The sequence below is a fragment of the Numida meleagris genome, chromosome 1 (genome assembly GCF_002078875.1).
Source record: "Numida meleagris isolate 19003 breed g44 Domestic line chromosome 1, NumMel1.0, whole genome shotgun sequence".
NCBI lineage: Eukaryota > Metazoa > Chordata > Aves > Galliformes > Numididae > Numida > Numida meleagris.
In genome coordinates, this window is record NC_034409.1 from 89,092,000 (window position 1) to 89,112,608 (window position 20,609).

The following is a 20,609-nucleotide window of genomic DNA, read 5'->3' on the forward strand; positions in this document are numbered from 1 at the left end:
CAATGTGCATTTGTAGTGCCTGACTGTATTGTGACACTGCCACAAATTAATATGTTGTCAGGATACAAACACTGGAGTGTTCCACTATGCAGTGGCGTTATGGGCTTAGTTTGTGGCTCTACTGGCCCCAGCACAAGAAAGATGTGGAGCTCTTGGAACGAGTTCAGAGGAGGGCCACTAAGATGATCAGAGGGCTGGAGCACCTCTCCTGTGAGGAAAGGTTGAGGGAACTGGGCTTGTTTAGTTTGGAGAAGAGAAGGCTCTGGGGAGACCTCATTGTGGCCTTCCAATACTTGAAGGGAGCATATAAACAGGAGGGGGAACAATTGTTCACAAGGGTGGATAGCGATAGGACAAGGGGGAATGGTTTTAAGCTGAGACAGGGGAGATTTAGGTTAGATATTAGGAGGAAGTTTTTCACACAGAGGGTGGTGACGCACTGGAACAGGTTGTCGAGGGAGGTTGTGGATGCCCCATCCCTGGAGGCATTCAAGGCCAGACTGGATGTGGCTCTGGGCAGCCTGGTCTAGTGGTTGGCAACCCTGCACTCAGCAGGAGGGTTGAAACTCGATGATCTTTGAGGTCCTTTTCAACCCAGGCCATTCTATGATTCTATGATTCTATGATTCTATGATTCTATGATTCTATGATTCTATGACTGCATTCTCTGTAATATCAACCTGCAAATGGAAGAAAACAATGGCACTTAATCTTTCCTCCTCCTTTCTTGGATGCGCAGAGAGCCTAAAATGGAGCCCACTGTTTTATATGCCAACAAAATGCTTCACAAGCACCATACGTCCTGGGTTGAGCTTTTGTGGTTGATGCTCCCCTTGAGTCCATCTGTGGAGAACATCAGTCTCACTGAGTGTCCTGATTTTCTGAGTGAAGCTCCAGCAACATATGGAGCGATAGTGTCTGTATTGTTATCACTGGTTTCTAATTTTCAGCTTTACACTGTCCTTTTAATGTTTAATGCTCAGTAATCATATGTATTGTATTGCTTTAGGTTATACTGTCTATTGAAGAAGGTTACAGGCTACCAGCTCCCATGGGCTGCCCAGCTTCTCTTCACCAGCTCATGCTTCACTGCTGGCAAAAGGAGAGGAACCACCGTCCAAAATTTAGCGATATTGTCAGCTTTCTGGACAAACTGATCCGCAATCCAAGCACCCTTCATACCCTAGTGGAGGATGTACTTGTGTAAGACCCTTTTCAGTACTCTCTCTTGTATATGCTATGGTGGCTGTCATGAGGTGGTTTAGGGTAGGAGTGGGAGAGAGTGCCAAAGTGGTAAATGCACAGTGATGTGGGGGTACTTTTGACCCGCTTTAGAGGTTTCTTTTAGTCGTAATGCACTGTTGCAAAAGGGCTTTTTTTCTCAAGCTGTGTGGATTATATTGGGCATTTTTCTTTTTTTGTTTTCTCTTTTCGTGAGCTCTGTTTGTTCGCTGTTTATCTTTTCTATCTTTAATCTTGGAGAATCTGTTCAGTTTTTTGATGCTTTTTTGATGTGTTTGTTTTCTCTTTGTAATTTTTTTCTCCATTTAGCACCTTCTGTCCATCAGACAGTGCTCTATCAATTTCTGAACTGCCTTGGAGTAAATTCCATCAGAAAGCAGTGGTATCTTAGCTTGCTAAAATCTACACCTGCAGAAGAATGGCACTGGTTCCCAAATAACATACTGTACTATTATCTTTCCACAGCAAATTCTTGATGGTGTTGTCCAAAGTTTTATCAGTTAATGATATTACAGAAATATGTGCAGCCACAAGAGACATGAAGCTGTAGTCAAACACATTGTCAATTTCCAAATGCTGAGTGATCTGAGCTGTGTATATGCAGCAACTGAAATCAGTGAAGTCGCAGTTGGCCTCACTGTCTTCATTAGCTGAAATTCAACTTAAGATAAAGGCACTTTGTTGGAGATCCCCTGGCTTATAATGGATTCTCATTGCCCAGATGGGTCTTGCTAAGAACCTCAAGGGGATAAAGCAGTATCAAGAACTGCTTGGAAAAGGAATAAGCAACAGGGAAAAGATTAAGGCTGGTATCTTGCTGTGGGGAAGGTTGAAGGGTGTGTTTATGAAGAAAGCCTAAAGAAGGCTACAGTTGTTCTGTCTACCACAACCTACTGTGGCTTGTAAGGCTTAATGTCCATGAACTAAATTTAGTAGCCTCTTGCTTTAGGTATATGTTTGTGTGCATGTAAATATATGTATATGGCTTGCTACTTGTACCTGCATCAATTCATTTAGTATCAGCACGCATTTTTATTCATTTTTATTTTAAAATATTATTTCAGATTCCAGGATTCAAAGACTTGTCCATGTTCTCTTGCAGTTCAGCTCTTTTTGTGCTATCCTTGGGAAAATTTTTGCATTTGTTTGGAAGTGCTTGATGCAGTTAATCTGAGTAGTTATTGCATTACTGTTATCTTATGAGTTCAGTAGGTATTCTATAGGAATAGAGTAACTCAAATTGAAAGGAATCCCCATAAGTGTGTAAACTAGGCTTGTGCCTAACAGAGTTCTCTTGTCTCTCTATAATTCTGATTATATAAATGAAAATCCATGTGTTTAAGGTATTCAAATATGTATGCTTGAAACTCAGCATATTAATGTACTGAGGTGCATTATAAGAAAGCTGTATTCCATCAGACAACGTTAGCTGAATTTGCTGATAAAGAAATTATTTGAAATAATTTATATCTTCTTTCTAAAGGCTGTCATAAAGCTTTTATATACAGCTGTATATTGTTTCTGCATTCTATTCCTTACAGTTTCTCTGCACAAAATATAGTCTGTGAAAGCTCTGAGACCTCATCAGCATGGTAGACAATGGAAGACTGGAAATATACGTCCCCTGATTGTTTTATTTTTTTCCCATATTTCCATTCCAGTTGCACAATATTAGGGAAAAGAAATGAAATAGAAATGAAACCAAACTAGTTTCTTCATTTTTATTTGGTATTCTGCATAATTCTGTATAAAAGAAAAGATACAAAATGTTCTTGCTTTTTTAGGTTTAGATTTCTAGCTGCTATAATCAGTGTTCCCTTTGCATAATAGCACAGCAAAAAATGATCTATTGATATTACTTCACAGAAAAACTATCTTGCAGTATGTTATTATTATTAAATGATATCTCAGGTTAAATTTTGTTTGCTCTCTAATGCCGTATTTACAAACAATTATCACCCTGAAACATGTAACATCTGCAAATGAACGCTCTATGGTCACAGTAAGAACACTGGGATTGGTCTGTTCGTGGTTGTTACTGAGTTGCTGTGCTTTTAAAAAGTGTATTGTTTAAGAAGTGCAAATGTGTAGACTAATATCATCTATAAGCTTTAGACAATGGGTTAAAGAGAACTTCAGTTGAGACCTGACCTTTACATCTCAGGGTCCCCATTCGTTCCTTCTGCCTTTTATTAAAAATAATGTCTTCCAGAGTAAATCAAGAATCATTTTATACTGCTCAGGTGACCTTTGCATTTTGTTTCTTCAGAATGCCAGATTCACCTGGTGAAGTTCCAGAATTTCCTTTGTTTGTTTCAGTTAGTGACTGGCTGGACTCCATAAAAATGGGTCAATATAAAAATAACTTCATGGCAGCAGGTTTCACAACTCTAGATATGGTTTCAAGAATGAGTATTGAGTAAGTATGCAATCTATTATTTCTGTAGTGACTAATCTGAATTTGTTTGCATGCTGCAGTGACTTACTGTGATGTGTTCTTTTCCTATCTAAGCTGATAGAAGATAAATACAGTTTTTACCAAAACAATGCAGGAGAAAGTAGTGATTAGGAAACCCAGAAGTGATAGTTTTATCTGTAACCACACCACATGCTAGTAAAGCTCAGGCAGTGAGCATCCTTAAATGTTCCTTGGGAAACTGGTTTTTATTTAGACCACTGAAATAAGCGGCATAATCTTTTCTTATTTTGCCATGAACATCATCAAGCCCAAGTGATTCCTCATGTGGAAGTTGTGCCATACCTTGCTGCCTTTCTTCAGCCATCCTCAATTTCACTCCATTTTTGCAGTGAAAAAAACGTAGAACATAAGGGTTTGGAAAAACTATGGATTAGTACGGTAGCATAATGATACTACCTATTTTGCTGTCTATCCCCTTCCCATTAATTCCTAATCATCTACTCGATCATAGAATCACAGAATATCGTGAGTTGGAAAAGACCCGCAGGGACCACTGAGTCCAACTCCTGGCCCCACACAGCACCACCAAAAATCCAAACTGTCTGAAAGTGTTGTCCAAATGCTCCTTGAACTCCGGCAGCTCGGGGCCATGCCCACTGCCCTGGGGAGTTTGTTCACACAAGCAGTTGATTGGCATCTGTGCATCAGCATGCAGGGACTGTCTGGGATGGGCAGGTTCTCCACCCTACCCCCAGTGAACACAATGAGGCCCATTAGCAGTGCCTCTCACTTGGGCCCCGTGGAGCCACAGCTGAGAGGGAGAATGCAACACCCTCGGCAAAATGGTCACTCTGGCCATGCCAGTCAATGGGAGAGGAAGACAGGGTGAAAATTGATAACTATGCTGGCTACAACACCGACTACTGTCATTACCGACCACTGCAGTGTGGAGACCATCCTAGGAAAGGTGTTCCTTCTTTTCACACTGGGCTGCTGCATGGGACCTTCCCTCTCTTTTTTCTCTGCATCCTGACCTCTTCTTCCTCTGGGAACAGCAGATCCTCATCTGCGACCAGCTGTGAGTTCCATACATGCAGCTCTTTGTGAGACAACTTCTCCCAGTGTCAGTGGAGACATCTTTCAGGGTCAGCCTTCTCATGAGCTGATCTCACAGCTCCTCAAACTTGTGCAGAACCTGGGCGAGGTTAGCTGGCTTCTGCACCAGGTGCTGGAAGAGGTTGAGGAGACCAGCTCTTCAGAAGGTGGCAACAAGACCATGTCCTCAGGCATCCTCTCCTATCCTAGGAGGAAGTGGTCAAGGTGTTTCTTCTCTGGGCACAGGGGCAGTCCCTCTTGTGCCAGGCTTCAGAGGGCTATGGCTGTCAGATGGAGAATCACAATCATTCACAAGGCTTGAGGGGAAAACTCTGTGCCCATTGGCAGACAGATGCAGGTCTGAAGACAGTTGAGGTGGAAGCCAGGGTGCCAGGCATGCCTGTTTTTTCATTTTCTGGACTGGGTTATTCAGGAAGACTGTATTGCTTATATCAAATAATCCATTTATGCTGTATTAAGTATGCCTTCCTGTTTCAGCTGGCAATACTGTGCACCAGCAGGTCTACAACAGAATGCTACATGGTGCAGAGACTAACTCTTGAGAAGCATGATCCATGTGCCATGCCTCACTGGTGGAGTAGTACTGCAGAAGCATGAACAGGAATGCTGCCAACTTACCTTGAAGTGTAAACTACAAATTAGGGCCAAGAGTTTTTCAGATTAGGGCATGGCAAAAAATCACTGTTAATCTAGGAAATTCAGCATTTTTCTTAGCCTAAAGCCAAAGGGAAACTGGAGAAGTCCTTCTGTTCTCCTCCAAACAGTTGGCTAAAGCATTATTTTAATATACATAACATACTGAAATTTCTGTAAAAGAAAATGTAAGGCTGCACAGTCAAAAATTAACGCAAGAATGAAAGAGGTAGCTCTATGATGCTAATAAGAAATGGTCTAAAAGGGTGTCTTGACATTCCTAGATGCTCTGGAGGATTGCCTGTTGACTTCCTCCCCATTTTACGTCTGCAAATCATAGAGTGAAAATCTCCCTCTCGTATCCTAAGACAAAGCAGTCAAGGTGTTTCTTCTCCAGGCAGCAGCAGAATTTCCACAGGAAATCATCCAGCCACAGGGGCAATTCCTCTTGCTCCAGGCTTTAGAGGGCTATGGTTGTCAGGTGGCAAATGACAACCATCTTCAGGGCTTGGGGCAAAAAGCCTGTGCTCACCAGCAGACGAGTGCAGGTCTGCAGACAGTTGAGGTGGAAGCTGAGGTGTGTGAATCTGTGGCATGATCATCCTTGGCAGGCACGAAGAAGGTCATCCACCAGCTCTTCCACCAGCTGGCACTTGTTGGCCATGTACGGCGCTGGCCACTGGGTGCTGTCGGCCCAAACTCTGCCCAGGTAGCGTGTTTCATCTGAGTCACAGCCTTCTTTAGCCTCCTTGTCCTCCTCGTCCTCCTTGCTTCTGGAGGTCTGCTGCTGCAGACCAGATTACACTCCACTTTCCTGAGGCAGAAGCAGAGCCCAAAGAAGATGGCAAGGATCGCAGCACAGGCTCAAAGCTTGCTGCTGCTCTCTGGCCAACGTCCTCTTTTCCTGGTGCACCAACAGAAGCCAAAGAACAGGAAGAGGATTCCAGCAAAGGCCCAGAGCTGCCAGTGCTGCAGGGCAGCAAAAAGCGGGGCTCCCTTGGCAACCCCACTCTGCTCATGGCTCCCCTGCTCCATGCTGTGCAGTGGCCGAGACATGTCTGGACTCACCTGTTCCACATGCAGCTGAACGTGCTCGTGCATATCCCCATCCCAGGTTAATTCCCAATGGGATGATTCCCATCAGCACCAGGGTGATGAAGACTACCCGAGCCATGGCTGTGAGCAGGTGCATGCCGCACTCACCCAAGGCCTAGGCCGCAGTGCCACAGTGCTGCCTCTCTTACAGCCTCCTGACACACACCCCCAGTGTGACTCGTCCTGCTGCTGTCACAGACACCGCCACATCACTGCACTCCTCCGCCCTCCTCTCTCCTCTCAATGTCAGTGTCAAACCTTAACAAAACATACAGATTTTAAGCAGTTGGCTGCCATGATGACTCCACTCATTCTCCTTTTATGTGGGCTGAACAAAACAAGGGACCACCGCTGCTCCTCACACACCTTGCCCTCCAGACCCTGCCCCATCTTCATAGCCCTCCTTTGGACACTCTCTAATAGTTGTATGTCCTTCCTACATTGTGGCACCCAAACCTGCACCCGGTGCAGTTGATGAGGCTGCACAGCACAGAGCATAGCGGGACAACCCCTCCCCCGCCCAGTGGTAGTGCTGGGCCTGATGCACCTCAGGGTACGGTTGGCCCTTTGGGCTGGCAGGGCACGCTGCTGACTCAGATACAACTTGCTGTCAGCCAGAACCCCAGATCCCTCTCTGCAAGTCTGCTCTCCAGCCTCTGTCCACCAGTCTGTATGTAGACCCAGGACTGATCTGTCCCAGATGTTGAATCCAGAACTTCCTCTTGTTAAACTTCATGTAGTTGGTGTTGCCCAGCCCTCTAGTGTGTCTGTTTCTATTCTTAGGGTATTTCCAAGGAAATTTTTCAATATTTATAAATCAAAGGAAGTCAGTCAGTCACTTCTCAGTAACATTTCTCCTGATTTCCTTTTAAATTCCATATATATATATTATACATGGAACACCTGTATATTGCTCCCTTAATTTTAATTGTTAGGAAGCTCTTTCAGGCATATCTGAACTTAAGTTTCAGATCAGTGCACTAGAGAAAAAAAATACTGTACAAAAAAAGCTTTTCTTAATGTGAAAATGTGACAGGGTAAAATTGCATGCTGTACAGTGACAGCTATCAAATGAATCTCTGTGGTTTCTGAGGGGCTAAGTTACTGATACATTTTGTCTTCAGCATTATGAAGAACAATTTGAGGACAACACAAAAAAAATCCAACTAGTATGGAATTATCAACCTTAAATAGGGGAATATCCCTTGGCACTGGAAGATGGGATTCTTTGGGATGTATCAACTGTAAATATCAAAGTGATATTGTGGGAGCAAAAGTATAAATGGCTGCAGACATTGACTAAAATATTGAGGTTTTTGAGTAATGAGAAGAAACTGAAACACCTTCTAAATACTTATGTGACTCAGAAATCACATACAAGAACTAAGATTTCTGAAGGCACTCCCATGGATGATAGTCTCAACACTGGTGAATGCGCAAATACCAGCTTCTACCGATGTCAGCTCAGTCTGATTTCTGATGCTGAGACTATCTGTATAAACAGTAGTAACAGTCAGTTTATATTCAGAAATTTTACACATGAAGCTAGAACAGGTTTTCTCCCATACGTATCACTTTACATTCGCCTACAGTTAATTTCATCTACTGTTTTATGGCATAGTCTTATAAGATCCTTACAGAACTATTTACTGCTGGCCCTTTCCCTTGATACCCCGAATAATTCAGTCTCACTATCTGACACTTTCACTTCTTTGCTCACCTGTTTTTCCAGACCATTTACTGACTTGTTGAACAGTAATGTTCATCATTATCCTAGCATTGGTCCCTGCAGATTTCCATTGATGACTGTATTGTAAAATCTGACAATCTACTCCTAACATCCTGTCTTTTACCTGGTTATTTATTCATGGAAAGAGCTTCTTATGACACAGCTCATTTTCCTTATATACCTTTGATAAGAAACCTTCTCTAAAGTCTTTTGGAAATCCAAGTAGGGTGTATCAAGTGGATCACCTTCATCCATGCACATGGCAACTTCACCATGTGCATGGTGATTCCTCCATAGGAAACAACTTTATAAAACAAAGCTTCTCTCTGCAAAAGCCACAGTGACGCTTCCAAAGTAGATCATTTATTCAGGAATTCAATAATTTTATTCTTTCTTGTATTTTCTACTATGCCTAGTAATGATTTTAGACTCACAGGTCTGCATTTCCCAGGCTTCTCCTGGAAACTTTGTCTGGCACCACTCTCCATGTCTCAGGCACCAAGAAAATTTTAAGTGCAACAGAGCTGATGTATCCCTTTCTCACATTACTGTCGTTTCATCCTTGATCTCCTTTAAAAGCCTTGACTAAATACTGTCTTGTTCTGGAGATGTATTGCTGCATGTATGTTTTTTTTTCAGTTTGTCCCGTAATTTCTCCTGCAGTCACTTCAACTTCACATGGCTCCTCTGACAACTCCCCATAACTGTTCTGGCCTGTGAGTCACTCAATATCATCTGAAGTTTATTTCATCTCAAATAATTGGTTTGGCATTCCTACAGCGATCAGTCTCTCAGTGCTCTTTAATACACCAATCAAAATTAGACTCTAAAGACACGCTGGCTGGCTTCTTGTATCCTGTGAGCTTACAAAAAAAAAAAAAAAAGGGTTTCTTACAAGCTCTGTTATTAATGGGCTTTGGCTAGTTGTTCCTCAAGCAGCTTTGTCTGCCCTACAGCATTCTTACAGACAATATGCCTAAGGTTATCACTCTTTTTTTTTTTTTCAGATAACTTCAGCTTTTTGAAAGATTCCTTTTTCCTCACATAACCTTTCTGACTCTTGGGCTGTTGGCTTCTTTCTGAGTTTTATCAGTCCATGCTTGATAAGTGCTATGCATTATTCCTGCATTTCCATCAATACCCCACCTGTAAAGATTTATTCTCCTAGTTGCTGCTTTTTAGTTTCTAAGATGTTCCATATTTTTTGCATAGTCCCTGCTGATCTGAAGTATTGAGTATTATCCCCCATGAGAATGTTAAGCCGAAGTATATAGCAGTTGCTGCTATATAGTGGCTCTTCATCTGCTGGATATGGAGCCAGGTATCTTAACCTGCAAATTTGAAGCTCAGAAGGATCATGCCTCCAACCATGGGCTCCTTTACCACCTCTATCATACAAGAATTTTTGTAGCTATCTAATCATGCAGTGTCAATGCCATGTCCCATTGTGGAGTCTGTACAATTGACAGGACATTACTGAAGCTTCCTGCCCTCGCCACCTCTGTGATCTTTCTCAGTGTACTGCAGTTAGTGATGTTTAGAGAACTGCCAAACACCACCATTCCCCAAATAATCAGAAGCATAGCTTCAGTTCCTGTAAGAGTGAGTATACCAGCCTTGCTCCTGTGCAAGTATGAGTGGGAAACATTCGCTGCTAACACATTACTAAAAAATGGCTATTGGAACACACTTTCAAGGTGCTTCTTCAAGATCTAAACATTATTAGACTGTTTTAGACTGTTACTTTCAGAACAAATGGCAATGCTCTAACTACATATTTTTTTTCTCAAATGGCACTTCTTTTATAAAATTTGGAATTGACAGATGCAGAAAACTCAAATGTCTGCAGCATTCATATATATTCTACTTGTGAAAGTAAACTGTCCTTAAGCAGAGCAGTCATCATATATTTTTATGCTTTTGTGTGCTAGAGTTTTTAACTATACTTGCATCCATGATGAAACTTTTTATCTTGCAGTGACATTAGAAGAATTGGAGTTGTACTCATTGGACACCAGAGACGAATAGTCAGCAGTTTACAGACTTTGCGGTTACACATGATGCACATACAGGAGAAAGGATTTCATGTATGAAAGTACTAGAATCAACTGTGTTTTGTGCCTCAACATTTCCAAAATGGAAAATATTCTCATTCTTCCCTTCTGCTCTTCTCAACTTCAAGAACTGCAGTCTCCTGGTTAGACTCCAAAAGTACTTCTACGTTAATGCTTCCAAACTGGAATTTTTAATCACACTGCATAGCTCCTCCGTCAGTTATCTGCCAATAAAATCCTGACCTACTGCAAGACTTGCTACACATTGATGAATAATAACTCAGCAACTCAGCATGGATGTGTAACTTTGTATAACAGTATCTGGGAAACTTTCACAAACTTACTTGAAAGTAGTAATCCATTTGGCCTGGTGTGGCTTCTTTATCGATGTATTTAGAGTTTGCTGGTAGATCAAAACGTATTTGACTTCTTTCATGTTCTGTGACCATGTAACTTCCAATACCAAATGTGCAATCAAGAAGTTTCACTTAAATATTTATTTTATCTCTTAATTAAATCAAAATGTATGGGTCCTATTGTTATATTACTTTATAATAGTTTAAATGCTGGTAAGCCGGTGCCTCAAAATGTTAGCATTGTTTGCAAAAATGACTGATGATTTTATGTAGTGAGTTTTCATTGTGTTGGAATTGGGAGGATAGTGAGAGAAATCTGGCTTAAATCTTCAGGTCCTTGATTCTGAATTACTTTAGCACGCGACACTTTTTATGCTTTAAATTTTAGATTAGGTCGGAATATTTATTCAGCCCTAGATCTTTTTCTTTCTTTTTTTTTTTTAATAGTCAGCATTTGCCTCTACTCCGTGGCAAATTGTCACCAGAAAGCTGATTGTAATGTTTCCATAACTACATGTAAAACATGGTTGTCAGCTATACTGTGGTCACACAGACTTCAGAAAGTTTTCTGTTCCAAAAATGTAGGCCTCCACAACTTGAACTACGTATCATTTCCACCAGTGGTAGTAGACTTAGAGGGCCAACCATCAGTGGGGTGCTGGAGCAGATTGGCCATAGCATCATCCAATTGAAGGTAGCGGTACAGCCACAAACTAATGCTGGAAGTTACACTCTGTGGTGTTTGGTTTTATTATACATAGGCAGAAAAGGAGACATAGGACAGCAGTGTAATAATATGTTGCCTTGAGTCTACTTCTAACTGCTTTTAGAAGTGAAAAGCAGACTCTGCTGAAATGGAGTTCTGGTTTCTATGGGGGCCAGATCTTCATTTAGTACAAATACCTAAATGACATCGAAGATAATTACCTTTAGAACTCTTCAATAGCCATATTTACATGCAAGATGGCTGCAAAGGCCTCACATAATATTTGTACCTCTGTAAGACTTACAGCTTTCATGTTTTATTCAGACAACTTACACACATGTGCTAGGCTACATTTCCAAACTTTTGCATGGGATATGCGCTACTAGGAACTGGGACACGAGCGCATGTCTGCGAGCTGGAGAAGTCACACGCAGATCTACATGCATGTCACATGTAAACTGGGTGCAGATGCTTTTGTTAATTTATACATAGTTTGGAGGACATTCTTAAGTTACATGGCATTTCAGCATTTCAATATAAACATTATTCAATATAAACATTGCAGATCTTCAGTTAAATCGTGCGTTTGGGTAATTACTATAATATATATGTATATCAAAATGAATTAACTACGTTATGTAATCATAATGATATTTAGTGCTTAATTTGCAGCTTGTAAATCGAATTGTATTTCCTGACTCTCTAAAAGGCTGCCATTATATACTGGTGGCAAAAAAGGAAAAGCAGAAAGCAACTCAGAAAAGATTAGGCTTCCAACTGGTTCACAGAGTAAGACATGCTAGGCCTGATTCACTGTTGTTTCCTTATGCTGGAATAACTTCATTCATTTAAATGGGATACCAGTAGTGAACTGCAGAAATTTTTTCTTTCTTCTGTTAAAAAAAAAAAAAAAACCAGATTTAACTGAAGAAAAAGTTTTCTAAAGATAAGGATTCTCCAGTGTTCTATGATGTCAATTTGATAAGCATGTTTAAAGAAGGGCAATGTCAGTCTTATTTTAGCTACAAAGATAATTTTATCAGCATGAGTAGTCCCACTGACCTCAGTTTAATAAATTCTGCCCCAGTTCCTAATCTGAGCTTTTAGGGTTTTTTCTGGAAGGGTTCCCTTAGAGATAAATTCATACTTACCTTAAGCCTTTTAAAAAAACAGCAACATTACAGAGTAATTTAAGACTTGATTTTCCTTTATTATTTTGTTTTCTATTATGCCAGTCATTGCTTTTATGGCCATCAATGTGACACCTATGAAAGGAGCCTCTCACATTTAAATTTCTTACTGAGGAGATATGAGTCTGTTATTTGTTAGTGGAGTTTCAAAATTGCTCATAACTGGACCAGACCATGAGAGTGCACTTTCAAATTCCCCTTTGCACATTTTTTCATTCCTGGTAGTGTGTACGCAAAGCAGTATGTTACATGCACACAACCTGGGTATATTTCATGGAAATTAATTTCCAAATGTATCACACTACTGAAAATATATTTTCAAATAATATATAACAGCAATATAAAAACATTTATTAATCAGATCTATTTTTTATATGAATAAGAATTTGGGTAACCAGAAAGAAAAGAAGAAGGGATTTAAGTGATAATATTTATTAAAAACATTGTAAGTCCAGGATTTTTTGGGTTTATATGGTTTACATTTTTGTTTTGGTGGTGCAATATGACACTTTTATAATAGTTGTTCTAATCAAATTTACATTTGCCCCATTTTGGAAACATTTTATTTGCTCTTGTTATGTTTCCAAGCCTACTCTTCCATTTTATTCAGCACAAAGAAAAGTGCTACTGTTATGGCTGTTTATCTTTTTGTTCATTTAAAAACAAGAACAAACAAACATGGTGTTTTTCAAATGTGAGCTCAATTTTGTGCAGGCCAGAAGTGCATATGTGAAACTCAAGTAACTTCCTTTATTGCAGGGAATACTTTCTTTGGGTGAAAATTACTTTATTTAGTTAACCTGCATATTGTAGTGCGCAGTTACTGATTAAATTTAACAAATTTAAGTAAATCTGGAAAGCTGTTAATGAAAATCCAGCCAACATTGCATGGTGTTTCATGACTAAAAGTACTTATTGAAAGTTAATGAAATAAGGACTGCATGATATGCAAGCCCCCTTAAAATTGATTAAAATGTGGACATAAGGAAATAGTTCCAAGCTAGCTATTTACAAGTGATATCCATGTGCAGGCTTTTCTAACAGACCTGGCAGTCATGCATCTAGACCAAATCCATCTGTACTGTTAGTGCTACCGTGTACAAGACTTCAGATGATAGCTTTAGTGAGGGCCTTTATCTGCTGGGCAGGAAAACTGGAAACCTTTGAAAAAGAGAGGACCCCATGTGTAATGCTGGTGTTGAAATTAAATGAGTAACAGCATAATGTCTGTCCAATAAAAGCTTAGGTGCATGCTATGCTGTAATACATCAGCATCAGGCTATCCTACAAGTGCAAATAGTACACTCAGCAAGTAATTCAAGCAACTTAATTGCTCTGAACAAAGCATTCTGTGTCAGAAGCTGGTTTATTCTGACACAGGATTCAGACTGTAACACTTTGATTTTTTGTAATTTAAGACTCGCTGTTTTCCATTGTTATAGATATGCTGAGCCAAATGGAGCTCCTGAGCTCCATGAAGTTCTTTTTCAATGCAGATTCATAGAGGATCCAAACATGGGTTGTAAGTAACATGCAGATGCCCTTTATTCAGATGCAGTAGAGATTTATTATGTGGAAGAGCTGAGAATGTGGAGGTACCTAGTAAGAGGGAATTTACCACAGCAATTCCCATGTTAGAATGACCCCGTGGAACTATGTCAGCCACCAAAATAAAGCAGCATATAATGTAGTTTAACATGCAGTGAAGGCCAGTTACTCCATTTTAGGTAGCCCCATTGCAAACTGAAGAATGTTTTCAGTTATTTTAACTCAGCTGATGGAACGGTTCTGCAGGATGCATCCTGGCAGCTGAGAGTTTCTCTTGTAAACACACAATACCTGTAACTACCCCTTCACAGGCTCAGTCTATCTTGGTATATGCACTGCACAGATTGGGAAGGAGGGCTCACGTCTAATCCAGTCTAATACATCTTTTATAGTAACCAAAGTTAGAGTATTAATAAATAGGCTTTGGTCTATTGCATCTTCTAGGAAAAGTATTAAAAACTGAGGTACTTCATTTATCATGGCATTTGTGCATGGTTGAAGAGTGCTGTACTCTGTTAAACAGATTTATTTTGGAATGCCCTTGCTCACTAACTATAATTGATCTTTCCTGAGTAAATTGCAAAGATAATATTTTCTTCCTTTATTAACAGTACTTTTTTTTTTCTTTTTTTTTTTTTTGAGAGCAAGAGAGAGATCTGTTAGGTTGGGCTAACACAGAGTACTACAGTGATCTTGAAATCTCTCAGATAGACAAATGAATTTGTACTGAAAAGGGAAAACAAAAATCTAAAAAGATTAGAATAAGGTGAAAAAGGAAAACTGCCCATATTGTGCCAGGGAGCTCTAACAAAACCAAAGGAAATGGCACAAAAATGTTCCATGTATTTAGAGTCTACAAATATCTCCTACCATCATCTACTGTACACTGCTCATCTGTGAATGCTATGGCTGTATAGAGATCCTCAGATTATGGACTAGGAGATGTTGAGTACATAATAATGGATATAAAAAATATGTGGATGTGTATATAAAGAATTGTAAATATAATGTGTATCATAATGCTTGAGATTTTTCAAGCGTACATAAATTAATTACCTGGCTCCCAATAATGGTAATAGGGTTGATCTTCTCCACTGGCACTTAAAATTTTAAGCTTCCCAAAATTCCTTGGCTTTTTGTCTGGAAATGGAGCACAGCCTCTCTCTTTCTCCCTTCACAGGCAGGAAAAAAAGAACTTTTTTAGTTAGATCTGGTCCATGCTATAAAAAGTTTGAGTACCTCTGCTGAAGTCACCAAAGATGAACAGTATATAAATGATTTTCTTTTAAATAGTCATTTATAGACTCATTTGAGGTTAAAATAGGGGAAAATTTCAAGGGAATGTGAGTAATGATATGTCAGTATATTCTATAAAGAGGTATGTTGAAATTTAGAAAGGAAAAACAAAAAGGATTAATGAAAGAACAGAAGGCTAAAAAATGAGTAGGTTAAAATAAATGTCCATATTTTATATGTGAAATAACACCAGTTCACATAGTGAAATCTATTTGTGTGCATGTTTCTTTGAATATTCTACATCAGTATTTCTTACTTTTCTTTCACACAGGAGATTTCATATGTACATCTCTCTTCCACAAAGGTTTAACATATTATCTGATTTTTCATACCTGTCTAATTAAACGGAAGTTAATAAGGCTAAGTCATGGCACTGAAGATATGGAAAAATATATTAAGATCAATCTCAAAATCATTTCAAGCTTTCAGCTCTTCTGCTTTGTTCATGTCCCAAATTTTCAACTATGTCTAAGTATCTGAGTACTTGACTAGTTGGTAACTATACCTGTGTCCCAGAAATAATGTATGTACTGTACCATGTTCAGAAACACCTGAATGTGTAAACAGTTCAGTGCTTGTGTGGCTTAATTCAGATAAGAAGGCTGACTAGAAATTGAACTATTATCATGAGTAGAGTTAGGCACAAAATGCTTGCAAATCCAAGCCCTTATAGAATATTTGTAAGGCAGAATGAGATAACATAATTTTGTCCTTTTTAAATTTAGTTCTACATATGGTTTCCTTGAGAGTCCCCCGTATTCATTGTTATTATGAGAAAACCTTCTGTTTCATACAAGTTTTGGGGAATAATCTCTAACATGCAAGCTGATTACAACTTCAGGAATACTAATACTTCTCATTATTGACAACTCAGTAAAGAACTGCTAAGCAACACGTAGATAAGGCAAAACCCTGGGACTGATAACTCAAAATCACAAAGAAATCTACCTGTCTGTATTGTGAACTTTGCCTGGATGCCTGGAGCCTTGTTTGTTTGGAGAGTAACCTTGCATCTAGGATCTGGAAAATCAAATTTAGGGAAAATCTGCACTAGAATCCAATTATTTATTTCTGATTGTGAATTATTAAAAATAATGCCTGTTGAATCAGTATGGGGAGTATTTTCATAGTACTAACACAGCATAATGTTCTGGGGGTCCTCTGGAGCAGTAACAGGAAACAATCTATTTGCCGGTTTTCCAGGCTCCAGCATGTGACAAAAAAAAAGGTACAGTTGTCATAATTTAGATTAGAATCTCCAGTAGACACAATTTTATTTTCTAAACATATAAATGAAGAACTAATTTATCTTCTTGTTGCATGTTGGCTTTTTTGAGAGGAACCTAAAAAAACATTAAAAAGGAGAGCTGTCTAGTTGAGTGGCTTATGCACCAAATTTTCAATTCTCTCACGTTCAGACTGAGTTCTACTTGATAATGAGAAGCAAAAAAGGAAAAGCAAAGCAAGAATATGTTTTAGCAAGCTGAATGCTTTGATTCATATAACTTACTATCACCATCTCTTTAAGTACTGCATAAGATTAGATGAAAAAGACAGAAAATACAGCCAGTGTTTCAAATCTGAAGATCCTTTAGTTACTAAATGCCAACTTCACAATTACATTTTTGCCTTGGGATGGTTCTACTCTAGATTTCCTATTATTTTCACATTCTCATGAAGGATTTTAATAATTTTTTTTATTAATTCCAGCGATGATTACGTAATTGTGCGAGGAATTAGTTTCATTGTTGATAGGCACTGTTTTGTTGTGGCATAAGAGTTTGATACTGACTTCAGTGTCAGTAGTATGAAGTTCTATCTTACAGAAACAGTTGTAGGATTCAGCTCTCCTAATAAATTCTCCCTTTCTGCATTCTACTACTGGCACGGTTGATTTGATGTTAGAGAACCAACATTTATTAGTATGCATGCTGTCTTGCCGTTCAAATGTATTACTAAAACTTTATGTGAGTTTTAATTTCTTTCTTGAGTGTTCCAGGTTGAGATTAGCTTGATCATCCAAAATCACTTAAATCCATAAGTAGCCATCAATGGACTGAAATAAGGTTTTGGACCAAGGGTTTCCAAAGATTTGTATGGAATGGATGCCCTGCTTTAATAAGGGGAAAGAGTGCACTGATCATAAAAGGCAATGCTGCTACCTCAGGAATGTGGCAAAAAAGATTATGGTTACCTTCAGTTTGGCACAAGCAAGGTACAAAACACGGTTGCTGCACTGTTGTTCTATCTGGAATGGGTTCATCACTGAGTTTGGAGTAAGTAAAACAAACCTACTAATCTAACAGAATTACTCCAGTGTGTAATAGAAATGTTTTGGTGTTGTTTTTTTCTTAGAAAATTTCCCAAAGTCCTGGATTTAAATCCACCTTCCCCATCAACAAAGAATACAACCTTTATTTGTAGGATTTGTCACTCTTTTCTTCTTTAACACACAGCATTATATAATATGATCTCCCCTTCAGAATAGCAGTTCTAGCTATTTTCCTCTTTGAATGAACTCTGTTATACACTCCTAGTGCAATGCAGCATAAGGTTTGAGATTTGCCAGTTAATTAATGGCACAGCAGCAAATAAAATAAATAATGCCCTCCTAGTGGTTCTGTTTACTGGACTCTTTCATTAATACCATATTTCAAGAAAACCATGCTACTCTAAAATACCCAACACATAGACACAAACATTTTAAAACTTATGACCATGATTCTGTATCAGCTTCTCTCCAAGAAACAGTTTGATTTGAATTGGCCGTATATCATTTTTTGATGTCATTTCTTCTGCAGCTATTTCTTCTTCTGACTTTTGTTCATGAGGAAGAAAGTTATTTCAGATAGGAGTAGGAAAAGTTGTTTCTTGGTTAATTCTGGTGAAGGAATTGGACTTTATCAGTATTTCAGTATAGGTTGTTCTTACCTAGAACCATGGGTCCAATGTCAGAATTCCCTTATGGTATCAGTTACATCAGACATGGTGCTGTCATGGTTGAAAACCTGAAGACTAACAAAAGGGGCTTGCTCTTGTTTGGTGCAGTACAACTCTTATTGACTTCAGTAACAACAGCAGATACTCTGCACTCCTCAGGATTGCTTCTGCAGTTTAACCAGGAAAAGAAAGGCTTAAGAAAGATCACATGAAACCATATTTACTGAAAGGCAACTGTTTACTTTCTAGCAAATCAAACTTCATCAATCAAGTTGGTGTCAGTTGTTTTAATTTTCTCATCTTTTTTTAAAATTTCATTTGCAGAAAAAAAATACAAGAAAAATATTTGTTTACCTTCCAAAAATTAGCTTTCATTTTCTCTTGGGATATAATGTAGTCAGTATGCTTTCTCAGGTTAGCCTCTATTTCTTTGTGCTGGTTTTAAATGCATATGAATTAAAGAAGTTTTGATCTCTATCTCTTCTGTGAAATTAGATTGTACACAATTAAATAAGACTGCTCTTCATAGTCTGCTGTTCTTGCATAGCCATAAAATGTATCAATGTATCAATGTATGTGTATATATGAATAACTACTTGATGACAGACACATTATATATTTAAGCAGCCATGTCAAAACTTTAAAGGTAGATGACTTCAAAAGTAACAGTATAATCATACTTGCAAACCATTTTACAGAGAAACCATGGCCTCAGCCCAGATCTCATTTCCTTATCAGTACTCTGGAAACCACTTTTTTTCTTTAAAGACCCCAGATCACAGTTGTTTTTCAGCTGCTTTTTTTTCTTCTCACCAAGATATATTTGAATAGTGATGACTACCTGTAACTGAATCTTCACCATCCATCTCACAGAAAAGCAACCTTGGCACTGTGCCTCTAAGTTGTATCTTCATTGGTCTGAACCTGTGTCGCACTGCACACAGCAGGCAAGGTCTACTAATTTGGAGAGACTGAACATTCCGTAGCAGGTACTGTGACCGCCCCACTGTTCAGAACAACTTTTTTTCATGTAGTTTACCTCCCACACATGCTCCAAGCACATTTTTTCTTTCTCTTTTGAACGGTTTATAACAGTATTGCAGGAGTCACCATGAAATAAAAACCGTAGTACTGATTCTGCAGACCGAAGAGGAATTTACATTAGAAGTGAAGTTATTATTTTCTGAAAAGTGGCGTTATCATTTTTTAATCCTATTCCTATGATAATACGATGTTCCATGTAAATTCTCATGTGCTGGCATGCCTACGAGTTAATAGTGTAATAGAATGCTCAGCTCTCAACATTAGAGTGTTTTTAAGGTGAATTGCATTACATATGCCATCTCTTTGCAGAAAGAATATGGGGTTTGGCAAAGCTACCTGCTGAGCAACATAATAAGATTTTTGTACAAAGTACAAGTTACTGATTATTATTGTATTTTATTTTTCTATGATTTCCTAAGAGGCATTATCAGGTCTTACAGATGGGGTAAGCCTGTTTATTAAGATATTTATTAGCAAATAAAAGTTACAGTACTGGTGGTTATTTTTGAGTTAATGGTGTTTGTTTTGCCTTAGGTTACTAATATAATGATACACAGTGAAGCCTGTCATACATGATCATGCAAAAGAAAAAAGAAAAAAAAAACAGCTGCTTAACACAGGGTGGTGTACTAATAAAGATGGACCAGCAATATGTTCTAACACTTGAGATGCTTCAGGGTGTTGTGTTTTTTTCTGCAGCAAAAGAATGCTTAATCATAGTGGCCTCTTTTGTGCTTACCACTGAGCACTTATGCTCTCATATACACTTTTTCAAAATGCATATACAGTTAATGACGTTAGGAAGAGCTATACACCTTAAAAGCCCCAAACAACAGCACTCTCCCCTTCTTAAGAAGTGCTATGTAGCTGAATTTTAAAAAGATTTTAATTTGCTATTAAGATTCTGCATTATTATTCACTCTCTTTACAGTGGTATTATGTAAATAATACCAAGGTAAGAGGCGGATTCTCAGAGACGTATAGTCCCATATAAAATAATCAGAATATAGCCTTAAAAGTACAATTAGCCTTTCATTTCACAACATCGTATGTGTGCAATACAAGACCCACAGAACCATATGTATATTAAATGAATGTCAGATGTCCAAAATCCATTACACGCTGCATATTTTACATGGGAAGAGTTTTCTTACTCGGAACTGTCAAGTTTAACAGGGAGTATGCAACAAAAAATGACTATTTCATTTTAGATCTGGCTCCAGAAATGCCTTTGCCATTCT

General features: G+C 38.7%; 1 protein-coding gene across 10 annotated transcripts in view; it reads left to right on the forward strand.

The window, feature by feature from the left end:
* The window catches only part of EPHA6 (EPH receptor A6), a 510,917-nt gene extending 490,934 nt beyond the window's left edge, over positions 1-19,983 (forward strand). For 9 of the 10 annotated variants that reach the window (XM_021401686.1, XM_021401644.1, XM_021401659.1 and 6 more), the window contains 3 exons: positions 1,010-1,203; positions 3,512-3,661; positions 10,213-19,983. In XM_021401686.1, coding sequence (XP_021257361.1) covers positions 1,010-1,203; positions 3,512-3,661; positions 10,213-10,327 — 459 coding nt within the window. In that variant the 3' untranslated portion in view covers positions 10,328-19,983. Of the gene's footprint in view, positions 1-1,009; positions 1,204-3,511; positions 3,662-10,212 lie in introns of those variants that run through there. The other variant, XM_021401696.1, reaches the window with a different exon arrangement.